The sequence below is a fragment of the Anopheles maculipalpis genome, chromosome 3RL (genome assembly GCF_943734695.1).
Source record: "Anopheles maculipalpis chromosome 3RL, idAnoMacuDA_375_x, whole genome shotgun sequence".
Lineage (NCBI taxonomy): Eukaryota > Metazoa > Arthropoda > Insecta > Diptera > Culicidae > Anopheles > Anopheles maculipalpis.
The window spans coordinates 82,837,313-82,850,269 of NC_064872.1; the positions used below are offsets into that span (position 1 = coordinate 82,837,313).

The following is a 12,957-nucleotide window of genomic DNA, read 5'->3' on the forward strand; positions in this document are numbered from 1 at the left end:
TCTCCTTCGCAGTGCTTTGTATGTGTATGGCCGTAAATCATCCAACGCTAACTGGTACTTACCGTGTCTAAATGGATGAACGTTTAGAGTGTTTCGTTTGTTTTTTTTGTTCTGTGTTTGTTAATGCTGCTATTGCGGTATGATTTTGTCAAGCTAAGGCAGGATACGTACAAAAAATAGTCATCTACTCTACTTTGTTGCTGACAAATCCGAACGATCGCGAATTGGCGGCCATGATGGTGAGAAAGATAAAGTTGCTGACAAACTATGCACAAAACAGGTATCGGTACTGACTCGCGTTCGCACTGGTAATGATGGTAGTTGAAATAAAGCCTTATATTACGGTTGATTAAATGACATCAAGCGTGAGGTGAAGAAAGAGATTTGGTTTGATTGCAATATTTGTTTCGTTACGTTAACGATGTGAAGATCGAACAAGTCTGATGAATTAAAAGCGATGAAGTGGGAATTTAAATGGTTTGCTACTAGTTAATATAAAGATGTTGGTTCTTCTTGTTGCTTTAACGACCTTCGAGAAATCACAGCGGCTTATCAAATGGCTTACTAGCCTTATAGAAGCCTGGTAGATAGGCTAGGGAACAGTTTCAATGGAATCTGAACACAGGTCCTGGTGTACGAAATTTTGAATAAAAGATGGTCAACCATATTAATGAATTTGTGCAAAGAAATTGTTTCAGTTCTCCTAAGTTTTTGATGCTGTACAACACAGAATGGAAAAAATATGGATAATGGATAATAAATGGAAAGATTTAATCAAATTGGCTTCTCTCCTTCCATGGTCGTCTTCTGGCTGGCGTCATTCCTGCCCTTAACCACACTCAGCTTTAGTTCTTTGACATTGTGTTGTCAATTTTCGGTGACACACTACCCTAAACGACGCTCGAAATCGTTCAGATTGTAGGTGCTTTTCCTTCCTTCGTACCGGGTGACAATAAAAAAAAACCCCCGGCATATATTTGACACCCGACACCTAACGCGTCTAGTACGCGGTACCTAAGAAAGGTGGCAAACCTTGGTTAGTGTTTTGGACAGTGTGCGACAGTGTCAACCAGTGTGTACCTTGTGCAGTGTGTATACGGCTCCAGTACGGCTCCACCTACTACTGCTGCTATTCCTTGCGGAACATTGGCGGATGGTCGTAGTGACCTCAAGGAAGTCCAGAAACTGGTGCATGAATAATCGCGCTCAGAATCAGCCGCCGCCGGTCTCGTGTTACCTTGGCTGAGTCACGTTTGTGCCGGTGCGACAGCGCACGCCACGTTTTGTGCGGTTCGGCAGTTTGCCCTAGGCGTTCGTTCTTTATCCTGGTTCCCTATTTTGGACTGGAGTACGCTATGGAATTGGCGAGTGTTGCTCGTGTTTTTTTTTGCTTCGATTTCTTACTTTCAACCAGCCGTCACCTTTCGTTCTCGGAAATGAGGATCGTGGCTTGATAAAATGGCAACTATTCCCATCGTCAGCTGACCTTGGACGGGACAGTTTCGTAACATTCACGGTGGCGAAGTGCTCTGCACACTGTGTCATTGTATGGGAAAGGGATCTGATTTGCAGGTTCGGCTCTCGAAGGATGCAATCCGTAAAACAAAAGTGAAATTTAATCCCCAACCCAGACGGCCAGAGACTCAGACTTGGTCAGAGGTCACGCTGGTGCATTATCCAACATATTGGCCCAGTAAAGCAGTTTTGGAACGGTTTAAGGTTTTTTTTTCCTCTTTCCTTTTTTATAAAATGGGTGGTGACGTACGTATTGGAATGTTTAACTTTTTTGTGGCAGACCAGAAATTTTGGGCTAGATTAAGGGGTTTGTTTGTCCGTACAATTGAGTCAATAACCGTGTGTCGCTGTTTCGGTATCGCCTTGTGCGAGACTTTTGGGGACCCCAGCCACAGCGAGCACAGGTTGACCGTGGGGTGGAGTCAAATAAAATGGGACGATGAAAACGAAACAAGGTATATGCAGATAGTTTGTGCTTTGCATTGGATTAGCTTGGCGCCACAACCACCCATTCACGCACACTTTACCCACCCGTTTTTCGCACCCGACGCACAAATGCCTGCCGCGCGAAGGCGAGAGGGCGGAATGGATTAATATTTGCGCTAACGCGTTCCCTGACGCCCGGGCGCACGATAACTCCACATCTTAACCCTGGGCTCGATGGTTACGCTGTCAAATAAAATTTAATGCAAGGAGAGTTGCAAATGGGACGAAAATCAAAAGCAAAAAAAAAACAATCCAGACCACTCCACGATCAAATCTGGACCAATAACGTCGATGATTTATGTCCAGCACACGAATGTTGGAGTGCGTGCGAGGGTATGGACTTTTTTTACTGCTGTGGCTGCTGCTGCTGCAGTTGGAGCTTCTCATCAGTGGTCCGGGTAGAATCCGGCTACGTTGGACAGCAGTGGTGTCCTTTTGGCTGGTCAGTTTGTTGGTATGTTGCGTGTTAATTATAAGGCACCCGCCACTGCTTTGCTCCACCTCCCATGGTGACCTGGTTGGCCGAATCGAAGGTTGCGCTTGATCTGCGATCAATAGATTGGGCAATAGAAGCAGCAGACGTGGAAGGGATAATTAGGTGGAGACATTCCAAAGATGGATACAAGCGTGGGCCGTAAAGTTCTAGGTTCTTGGGCCAGATTCCTGCTGCTGGTTCGCCCTTCTTACGTCAGCTTGAACCGGATGCCTGGGTAAGATTCCGGATACGGATTCTCGATAGCACCAACTGGTCACGTTAGCGTCACGGTTAATGGTTATTAGTATGGTTGCGTTATTAAACCGTGGCCATTAAAAGCCACTCGTGGCTTTTGTCTTACCTCTGACTGTACTTATGATACAATGTTTCTCATGCGAACGAAAGCTACCTTACCTTTCATGATCAGCAGTGTGACTTGCCGAGTTAGTTCCTTGCGCTGGAGGGAATCGATCGATATGCGGAGTGTTAATTAAAGTATATTTTTAAATTATTGTCGACGTCTCTAGAATGAGTAGCAACAATTATTTACTAAGCTTAACTTAACATCTGATATGACATAGCTATACATGATTTTATTTGCAAAAGCTGTATGTATACTTACCCGTTGAAATTTCTATATATCTTTATTACATAAGATTTCAAAAAAAAAAAAAAAAACATCCTCGCTGATTAATACGCTGTAGTACATCATATTTATTAAATAGATAACAATCTTAACGTTCTATGAAAACCATTAATCTGCTCAAAACCTATCGACTCGAGTGACTGGTTAAGTGACGAACCCCTATTGTCATCAACTGCTCGGGTGCTTTTTCAGCTAAATTAGAGTATCACTGTTTATGCGGAAATGCGACTCACGAAATCAACAGAAGGAAGCAGATTAGGCTTCTATTGCACGATTCACCTACTTACGACCTTTCGCAAACATTCCGTCAAGCATAGTTCTTTGCATAAACGGGAACGTTACGGGAATGTTGACGCGACAGCATCGATTGCACCATTCGCTGCGACGCACGCTTCTGCTCATCCGGATGGAACAGGACCGGCCCATTGCGCGCCTGACGGTTAGTTTTCGTCTTAAAGTAGCTCGCATAATCAGGCCGCGCTGGTCCACGGGCAGAAAATTTGTACACCGCCGGTGTGGCAAAGTTTTTAAGTCCCGGTGTAGTTAGGGGTTTTAGCAGATTCTTTTTTGGCTTCGTGTCTACCTGGATCGCGTGCACTTTAGCTTTTTGAAGCGTAACGGGATGTGACACGTGATTGGTGTACTGTGCAAACGGTCGGAAGCTATCCTTTGTGTAGTACGGTCCAAGATCACTCTCGGAAAGCTGTGAAAAATCTACATCCGGCGAGATAGGCTTCAGCTTCGATAGATCCGGCGCTTTCACCTCCTCGATGCGGATGCTCGGTTTGAACAGGTCCTTCTCGGTGTCCACCTGCTCGGAGAAGAAATCGGACGAGTCGGAAACGTAATGCTTGTGGCTATGTTCCGTTTCCACCGTAACGTGATGAGGCTTCAGCTCGTCGTAGGAGTAGTGTTTGTAGATGGTTTTCGGTGGTTCGTAATGTTTGTACGCAACCAATGGCTTTTCGAGATTGACGTGTGGTTTCAACTCCAAGATTGAAGGAATTGGGCGCTTCTTTTCGCTGATTTCGGCAATATCCTTTTCGTGCTGGGGAAGATCCGAGCTAAGGATGAGATGGTCCTGCCCCTTGCTGAAGTGATTGATCTTCGACTGGGAATGGTGCTCATCGTAGTAGTGCGTCTTGTGCTCCTGATGATCGTGATCTCGCACGGGATGAGCGTTTGGGCCGTGTGTTTTAACAACCGCGTTGAATCCCGTTTTAGAATCAGCTGTGTAATCCACTTCGCGTATAGAACCGTCCGGCTCTACGACACTGTAGTGGCCCTTGACGATACCATCGTCACGCGTTTCCCATTGTGACTTCACATCACCGCTATGTAGATCTTTAACACCGTAGCTGAAGGAATACGCTGGATGAGCCTGTAACGGGATGGTATAATTAGAACATTTTTAAATCTACTTCATGCTAAAAAAATTAAACACAAATCAATATAAACTCATTGCATCAATTTCATGCTCAGCCAACAGCGTATCGTGCCGGCACGAAACTGCATAATTTATCACGTGCGAATCATGCCGGAATGCATTTAAATGAGGTTCGCATGAAATTCGCGATCCGCCGTCGACTACCAACGCGATCCCCTGCGTTCAACAGATGCCGCCTTTTGTGTGGTCTAATTTAATTCACCCTCGTATGGCCACCTCCTTTTTCTCACACCAGCGCAAGATGTGTGGTGTGGGTCTTTGCACTTGTGCCACCACATTCGTTTGATGTTTTAAGAGCATAAAGCAACATTAGTACATGACTGCGGTGAGAATAGCGAGTGGCGTTGCTGCACGCTTGCGGTTGCAGCGCGTTACAATGTAGCGTGTGCGCCATCGGATCGGAGAGAAGTTTATGATAATTTTTTAATTAGAAAAATATGTTAAATCTAATGTGTAATAAAAGGTTTATTTGATACGCACGATAAGGGACAGTTGACGGTGCGTTGTATGGACAAGTGCCTGTAGATAGATTGAAGCACTATACACGATGCTGCCACGAAGGGCTGGGTGTAGAGCTTATTGGGCTTTTTATTGGGCTTGAAAGATATTATTTTAAGCGTAATAAAAATTTGATGACTAAATTTGGAAATTATTGTATTGGATAAAATTAGAAAAACAAGCAAATGAAAACATTAACTATCTATCACTTTCATAGATCAAGAAATTAGTATAAATTTTGAAGGAAGTGCAAACAGAACATCCAATTCTTCGCTTCAAGATATCATAAAAAATAAGTGTTTTTGGTATCCAATCTTTTTCGCTTCTAAATTTGTTGTTTCGTGATCGTTTGCTTATGATGTGATATTTCACTTCAAAATAAAAAAATCAAAATCTGCATGAAATGTCCAAACATTATAAATTAACAACGTTTTGCGTATAATTTGCCGCTCACTTCAACGGTACACTGCTCGCTGCTATCCTCGGCGGACTTTGGCGGATTTTGACAGCAATCATGAGCCTTCCCTTCGATTGATTTATACCACCAAGCCCTGTTGGCCACTTGTTGGCTCTAATTCTAGTTTAAGAGTAGTGCGTAAAGTGTTAAATGGCGCTCGCACATGAGTGGTTGACACCAAAAAACACAACCAAGCAGTGCATCAGTGGTTTACACTGCTACAAAAAAGGGGATTTAACATAAGTTAATGTAAATGTATCTAGAGGAAAATCCTCTGATCAGTGTTGGCAGACACCATGTTACAGGTTTGCAAATTAGTTTATTTTAAGAACGATCAGTTTTTTTTTAGGAGAAAAGAGAGAAACCGTGCAACCCATTAGTTGTGCTTTTGCAAAGTGCATCTAGTTTAAGTGCGTTCAGGAAGAGATAAGCAGAGCGACTGGTAAACGGGGTCCGTGCCTCATTTGCATCCGTGGTCGTGGTCCGGCGCTTATTGAGGGAGGTCAACCGAGGGTGACTTATTTTTAAATCATTGATGAATGCCATTACGATACGGTGGAATTAATAAGGAGAAGATATTATGCAACCAGTTAAGGAAAGAAAGCATAAACAACAAATAAATTAACGTTTTATAAATGATACTGAGCGTCCTAATGAAGCATATTTGATTTGGTGCACTAGAGCGAGTTGCGTAAGACAATTACTCGAACGATTGAGAGCAGAAAGTGGATGCGGTGGTGGGTTCACATACACGTAGGATGATTATTGCTTAATGCAGATAAGTTTATTTTGATTGCCTTTGGTTCGCATCGATACCGAGCTTGGGTGAGGTAAATGAGTGCGCGTTTACTAAGCGTCCGGTTTTGGGTACAGCATGGACAAGGCACGAGTAGAATAGGTAGCAAAAAAAAGTAAATCACATTTTCAAAGCCACTCTCGACCTCCTTGGTGACATTCTCGCGTTCGCTCGTAAAGTGCCAAATTTATGAGTCCGTGACCATTGTGGAAGCTGTGCGAAAGTGAAACGAGACGGCTAACGATGACGGGCCCGACGGACGTACGGACGCAGTGCTAATTATTTCGATTGCGCTGGCTCAACGGTAGGTTAAGTTACGGTAATGCGAGTTTGGTCAAGGTCAGTGGCACGGTGATTCGTACGGTGGTACTTACATATTCCGGTGCGTAGGCGTGCAGGGAGTCCTTATAGCAGGATACTATACCGATGCTGGTTGAGGCGAGTATTACTATTAGAAAATGCTGTGAACGAGAAAGACGTTATAATAAAAGCAATTTAATATAGCTTTGAAATTTATGTGTTTTGATTGAGGTGTTGGTAGGATATGCTTCCGAAGCAAGGTTAACAACATTGAGTGTTGCTGCTGGAGTAACGTGTTTCATAAATTGAAAGATAAGTAAGTGATAATTGATGGTATAATGAGTGTGATTTTTTATCAATGTGCATGTTTGAAGATCTCTTTATTATTGATTTTTATTTAAATTGTATCCATTGAGCTTCGATATCTTAGGTAGTGATTGGAATGGCTCGCTAAAATAAGATAAAGAATATTAAAATGAAAGTTTCTGATCATAAGCTTTGATAGTTTTTAAATGAACTATGCTGAAAGATATGATAAAAATAATAAATTTCCTATCATCCACATACGAATGCAACATTGCATGATTTAAATCAGGCTATTCGATCAAGCCCTAGTGACCACTGACAACTGTAGTCAAGCATTTGTCCGATTAGCAACATTTATCCCCATTCGCTTCATCCTCCGTTTGGAGTTTGGAAAGAAATTTCATTGATGATTTATTAGCCCCGCCGGCCGTTTCCCAGCCAATTAAAGTCTAAATTTACTTACACTTTACCGAGCCGCTTACTGGGCGACGCACCTTGTTTTTGCTCTGTATATTTCGCTCTCTCCCTCCCCTTTGCCGCGGTTATTAATTTGGTGGCGCGAACGGGTGCGTCTTAAAAGGCTGTTAATAAATCTTCAATTCGGCAGCCGTACGGTTGGGCCCTCAACCAGCCTCAACCTCAGGTGATCGCGTGTACAATTTGCGCGAAGAATGGTCTCGGAACTCACGTTGAGCTTCTCGGTCTAGCGGGTGATAAAAGGTGACCGGCTACAATTGGACCAGTCACACCGGTGACAGTTTGATAAAATATATGACCATTTTGAATCAACGCACGGACCGTGCTGCACCGGAGGATATGAGTGAAACTGTTTAGTTGCGTTAGGGCTAGTGCGAGCCGTCCCCGTACTATACACATCGCGTATGGCTTTCAAATTTGGACCGACGCTATTGGAGCTGATTGTAGCTAAAAATGGTGCCCTATAACCATGGCTGCACGCAGACCGTTTTTTCGAAGGCCGTTGATGGAATTTGATTTTTGGGTGGGTCAGCCGTTCTTCATCGTTGAGCAGCAGATTGCAGTTTGTATGTCCTTGCATCAAAACGTGAGAAAAAAGGGTTAAAAAAGTCATCTGTATGAGAATGGTATTAAGCCGAGTTTGCAAGAAACATTTTTGTAACTTAATTTTAAAACGATTCAACCCGGTTTCAATGATCCAATAGCACTGTCTGAAGATATCAATTTACCCCGGCTAGGAATACTTTCTTCTAAAGACATTTGTATATTCAAAAGCAGGTTAGCACTTTGCACCAAATATATAGCCAAAGCTTTCCCCAACCTTTTACAAACAAAACGGAAGCAAACAAAGGTACCATCTGTGGATTGTGTAACATACGTGTAAATTATGCAATTTATTACGAAATTTCCCAACCTGTAGGCCAATTGGCCACGATTTGGCAGATGGAACGACATACGTTTCCGCTGTGCTAGCGGAACTTTGACTGTTGGTTGTCACTACGGTATCGCTTTGTGTTTCTTTTCGCAAGCTCACCGACTTCAGGCGACACATGTGCCGGATGAGCTCGCTCCGTGTGAGAAGATAATGATCTTACACGTTGCCTTTCGGCACACGATCGTTCGTCTTTAACGGTTTGCAAACAATCACACGTGTTGTACCGCGTACCGTAAGACATGTGCCAAACCCTCCGGGACGACCGGTTGGCGAAGGAAGGCATAGATTCCCGGCTTAACCTACCGGATACGATTTTAGCTTCGTCGGTTTATGGCACCGCTTTCCATTCCGTTGGTTGCATACGCAAAACGCGACTCCGGAAAAACGAGTTTGTCCAACGCCGAAACCGGATGATGGTTTTATCTCCCGTCGCCAGGGTGCATATGCAATTGTTGAATAATAATTCCTGTCTATCGAAAGTGAAAACTTCCGCAATGCGACACACGGTGCTGCATGCGGTCCGTTAGACCGTTAAAGTCATCCGCCAGGCAGGGATCAAAAGGCATGAAAATGAATCGAATCGGAATCGGTAGCGAAGTTGTGGCGAAGCGTGCGAAAGTACTGACATGACAGTGCACGTACTTTGCACATGTTGCAGAGAACCAATCACCATAAGCTGGGTGGTGCATTTTAATGTCCACGAAGCCTTTACGGTTTCGTGGGCGCTATGTCCAAGGCACAAGCAAACAAACTCAAAATAAGGTGTAAAGGAAACGAATAAAAAACATTATAAGCATCTTACATCAAAAGGACGATAACAAACGTGCAAGTACGTAGGAAATTGGGGGTAGAAAGGTGAAAAGCGATTCAGTGGGATACGCAATCTATCATTTGGCGTGCCGACGCTTCCAGCGCAAGCGCGCACCGTTGGCTTGTTGGGGTAGGTCAGTTCCGGTTGAGGCTGTGGCGCGTTGTCTGCGCGGATCGGCAACGATGAAAACAAACAACGCAGCAGGAAGCGTTTTGTAGGAAAAAAGATTAATGAGATGTTTGTGATCGGGTAAACTAATTAAAGAAGAGAAGCGTCTGTCTGGCTGGTTTGTTGTCATTAATTTGATGAAAGGCTATGTAAACGAGGACAATTTAACAAGAAATGTACCCAATTAAAAAAGGAGAGATGTTTATGCTCCTGTTTAGCGATTTATGGTTTACTTTCTTCAACCAGACATGTTTTAAATTTCTTTTTTATAGTTACATAATACTCCCTTAATATAGTCCAGTTTCAAAATATTGGTGGGAAAATGTCCATCCATTGGATCGTTTGAATATTGTCACTATATTCCTTGAAACTAAGAGTGACAATAAAATTAAAGTTTAAGTTTATACCACACCCTGTCAATCTACCTCAACACTGTTATGTAGTACATGACGTGAAATGCAACCAGTTGACAGTTTTATACCGGCCACATTAACATTTCAAGCCATCTTCATTTGGTCCACGCCGTTCAACCCCTGCAAAGTCTCACGAAAGAGCAGTGCCATTACACCTTTAGGAACCAGTTCGACAGGCACTCACACCAAACGTGCTCTGAAAGTCATTGAATATCTGGACTTTAATGTAAACCATTTATCCGAACGTGGATCCGTTATATTGGAGCCCGGAAAACAAACAGCTGAATACCTTTTTTGCTCTAAGATTGCATCGTTTTGTGGTGGCATTGTGTAATAGGCGATCATGGCGCATCAATACTGGCACGTGATCGATGGAATCTCATTCACAATGATTCCAAACAGCTTGGAATCGGTAATAGCATCACGGAAGTGATAGTTTTCTAGCACGCAAAGCACACGGTTGGAAGATATTTATGCGGACGGGGACAGTGAAGCATGATGTAACAGGAGGACGACAGCAAAGTGTAAAACTTGAAGAAAATATAATGCTAATGAAATAAACCAGCCAAGTGTATCATCCTTTAAACAGCTTGGCGTTTAATCGGAAAATTGATAACAAAGCACAATTAGCTCACCTGCAACGGCGCCCACTAATCAGTCAGTCGTACCTGTGCGAAGCGTTTAATTTCGCACCCATTAAGACGATTATTAAATTTTATGTATTTCTAATCAACACCAACCATATGGTTAGGGGCAATGCAACGACCTGCTAGCACGAGAACAGATTATGCATTCACTTTATGCTGCATCTCGGTGTCGTTTTCTCTCATTCTTTCGCCTGTAAAAATTTCCATTCCTGCTGCTGCTGCTGCTAACTCGCTCAACACGAATCGAATCGGATTGAATCTATGCTGGTGCATATCGAACGTTTCGCTACGATGCTGTCAATCGTAACGATTAGACTATGATTAGGGTGTACGATTGAGTGTTAAATGCACTCACGCAATTGCAAGCATCCAAAACCGATGGATCGTTGTGTAATGGAAGTGGTGATTGTGTGTGAAAATGGCTGCAGGCAAATGGATCTGGTTTGTTTGCTTGTTTGTTTGCAGTTAAACAGCCACTGCTGTGGCTTCCTTCCATTCATGATAACTGCTCAATGGTGAATGAATTACAAAGCGAGTGGAGTTAATTGATTCGATTTGTTTGTTTTTGTGGGTTAATTTAGTATTTCAGCCCATTGAACTGTAAACGAAAAGCTAAACCAGCTTGTTGGGTGGTTCTTAAGACGGATTATTTTTCCGATTGACCATAAAAACTAGGACTGTTTCTCTGTCCTCATCGCATTTCTTGGTGTACGAGATGTGTAATTAATTGTGTGTGTTTGCACACTCCTTGCTATTCTGCGTTAGGTCAACAGATTAGCGTGCGATTGGCAATGCGGACCTCGGCAGCATTCCTAGGCATAGATTCGATCGATGCTGCTGCATTGGACTTTTTGCAGTGCAATGCCACACTCGAAGCGTAGCAGTAATTATAGCCTTCATGCACCGTTCTCTCGCTCTCTCTCTCTCTCTCTCTCTCTCTCTCTCTCTCTCTCGCTTTCCTGCAGCTTTGTCATTAAGTGTTCGATTTATGTCCCGCTTTGCATTTCCCTGCATTACCATCCGCGCTTTTCATCTACCCCATTAAGGCACACATACACACAAACGAACCACGGACGAAAGCGGTGGTTTATTGCTTCTCATATCCGTCAGATGTATTTTCACGTACGGCGGTACATTCTTAGCCACCCAGTGGACGGCAAAAGCCCTCCCCAGCGATGGTGTCGACAAGCTACCGCTACGCAAAGAGTGGCCGCATTTTGACGAATGTAAGATTAAAATCACATTTAGCATAAAACAAGGTGGCTAAACCTCATAATGCCCTTCTTAGAATTCACCTCTTGCGTGTTTTGTTCACCGGGTTGGAAAAACGCGTAAATACTATCGACAGGTGTGTGGCACATAAGCGACAAACTTTCGTGGCGGCACTACGTGTTGGTACGTCAGCAAAGGATTGCAGCAAACTGCGTCAACCTCCAAACCCTCGAGCAGCGAATGAAAAGTGAACTCAAACGTGTTAGATTTGTTTTCGAGCAATGTGCGCGGTACATTAAATGTTGTAAACTGTTTCACACATTAAGTACGTCAAACTTTTTGTACTTGCAGCGAAGATTGGGGCGTTTTGAGTTCCGACAGCTTTAACTCACCTTGAGCAGTAACATTGTCACCCTGCAAACGTACTTCTATTTATTCACGAGAAACACAATTCGACACTTAAAGAAGAGTTTATTTTCTGCAATGGTTTGAATGTAATTTACAACCAATGAAACAGTTCATTGGTTTTGCCGCTTAACTTCACGAGCTATCACACATAATCTGGATAAGCACCACTGGGCACTGGGATCTCCTTTATCACGAGCACTTTTTTTTGCATTTATTTACACGCTTCACGAATCGCAACGTGGACACCGGAACGAATACACCACAGAGCGTCTGCACGGTTTGAAGGTCTTTTCACCAGTCAACCGGTGTGCATCTTCTTTGAGCGTTTATATACCTCGTGGACGCATGCCAACCATTGGCGTTGGTGGCAATCAAACCCGCGTGTGTGTGTATGGCGTTTTGTTTGCCCTGTCCTGTCACCACGTCTTAGCTGGGTTTAGTTTTCATCGACAAGATCAAGAGCGAAGTTTTCACCGAATGGAACTCGGTCGGTAAAAGCCTTTCTCTCGATTCCGGTGCTGACCGGTGGTGGCAAACGTGCAGTTTTGCTAAAGCGCGAATAGACTGCGCAACCTGTTCGTGACATCACCACACGTTTAGTTTTTGTTTCGATCTAAAGGGTGTGCGTTGTGAAGGAAAGGGACATACACACTGGGGATGTGATGCATGCGTGAAAGGGGAGGCTTGAAGTTAAGGAAAGGAACTCACGTACAAACCCTAATCGAACTTCCTTCCAGTTTATAGCCGTCCGGTGGTAGTGATCACCACCGGTGGCACATAACCGTATCCCTTTTTCTCGTTTCATGTCCTCTCATCCCTTTCCCTTTCTTTCTCCCTCACTCTCCGTCTCTCTTCGTCTTGAACTTCATCAGCAAACCCACCTTAGGAGTGTAGGGTCTAGTTGCCTTGATCTTGCCTCGCTGCATGATCCCGAACCACGATGCATGCTGGATGGAAATGG

The 12,957-nt window shown here is 43.7% G+C and overlaps 1 protein-coding gene across 1 annotated transcript; it reads right to left on the bottom strand.

The window, feature by feature from the left end:
* Nucleotides 1-3,429: 3,429 nt before the first annotated feature.
* LOC126562427 (uncharacterized) lies at nt 3,430-11,996 on the bottom strand. Its single transcript, XM_050218939.1, has 3 exons — nt 11,981-11,996; nt 6,695-6,781; nt 3,430-4,503 (listed from the first exon to the last, which is right to left on the bottom strand). Exons 1-3 carry the CDS (start codon nt 11,993-11,995, stop codon nt 3,430-3,432), a joined length of 1,176 nt encoding a protein of 391 aa, XP_050074896.1. The 5' UTR covers nt 11,996.
* Between the last annotated feature and the right edge of the window lie 961 nt (nt 11,997-12,957).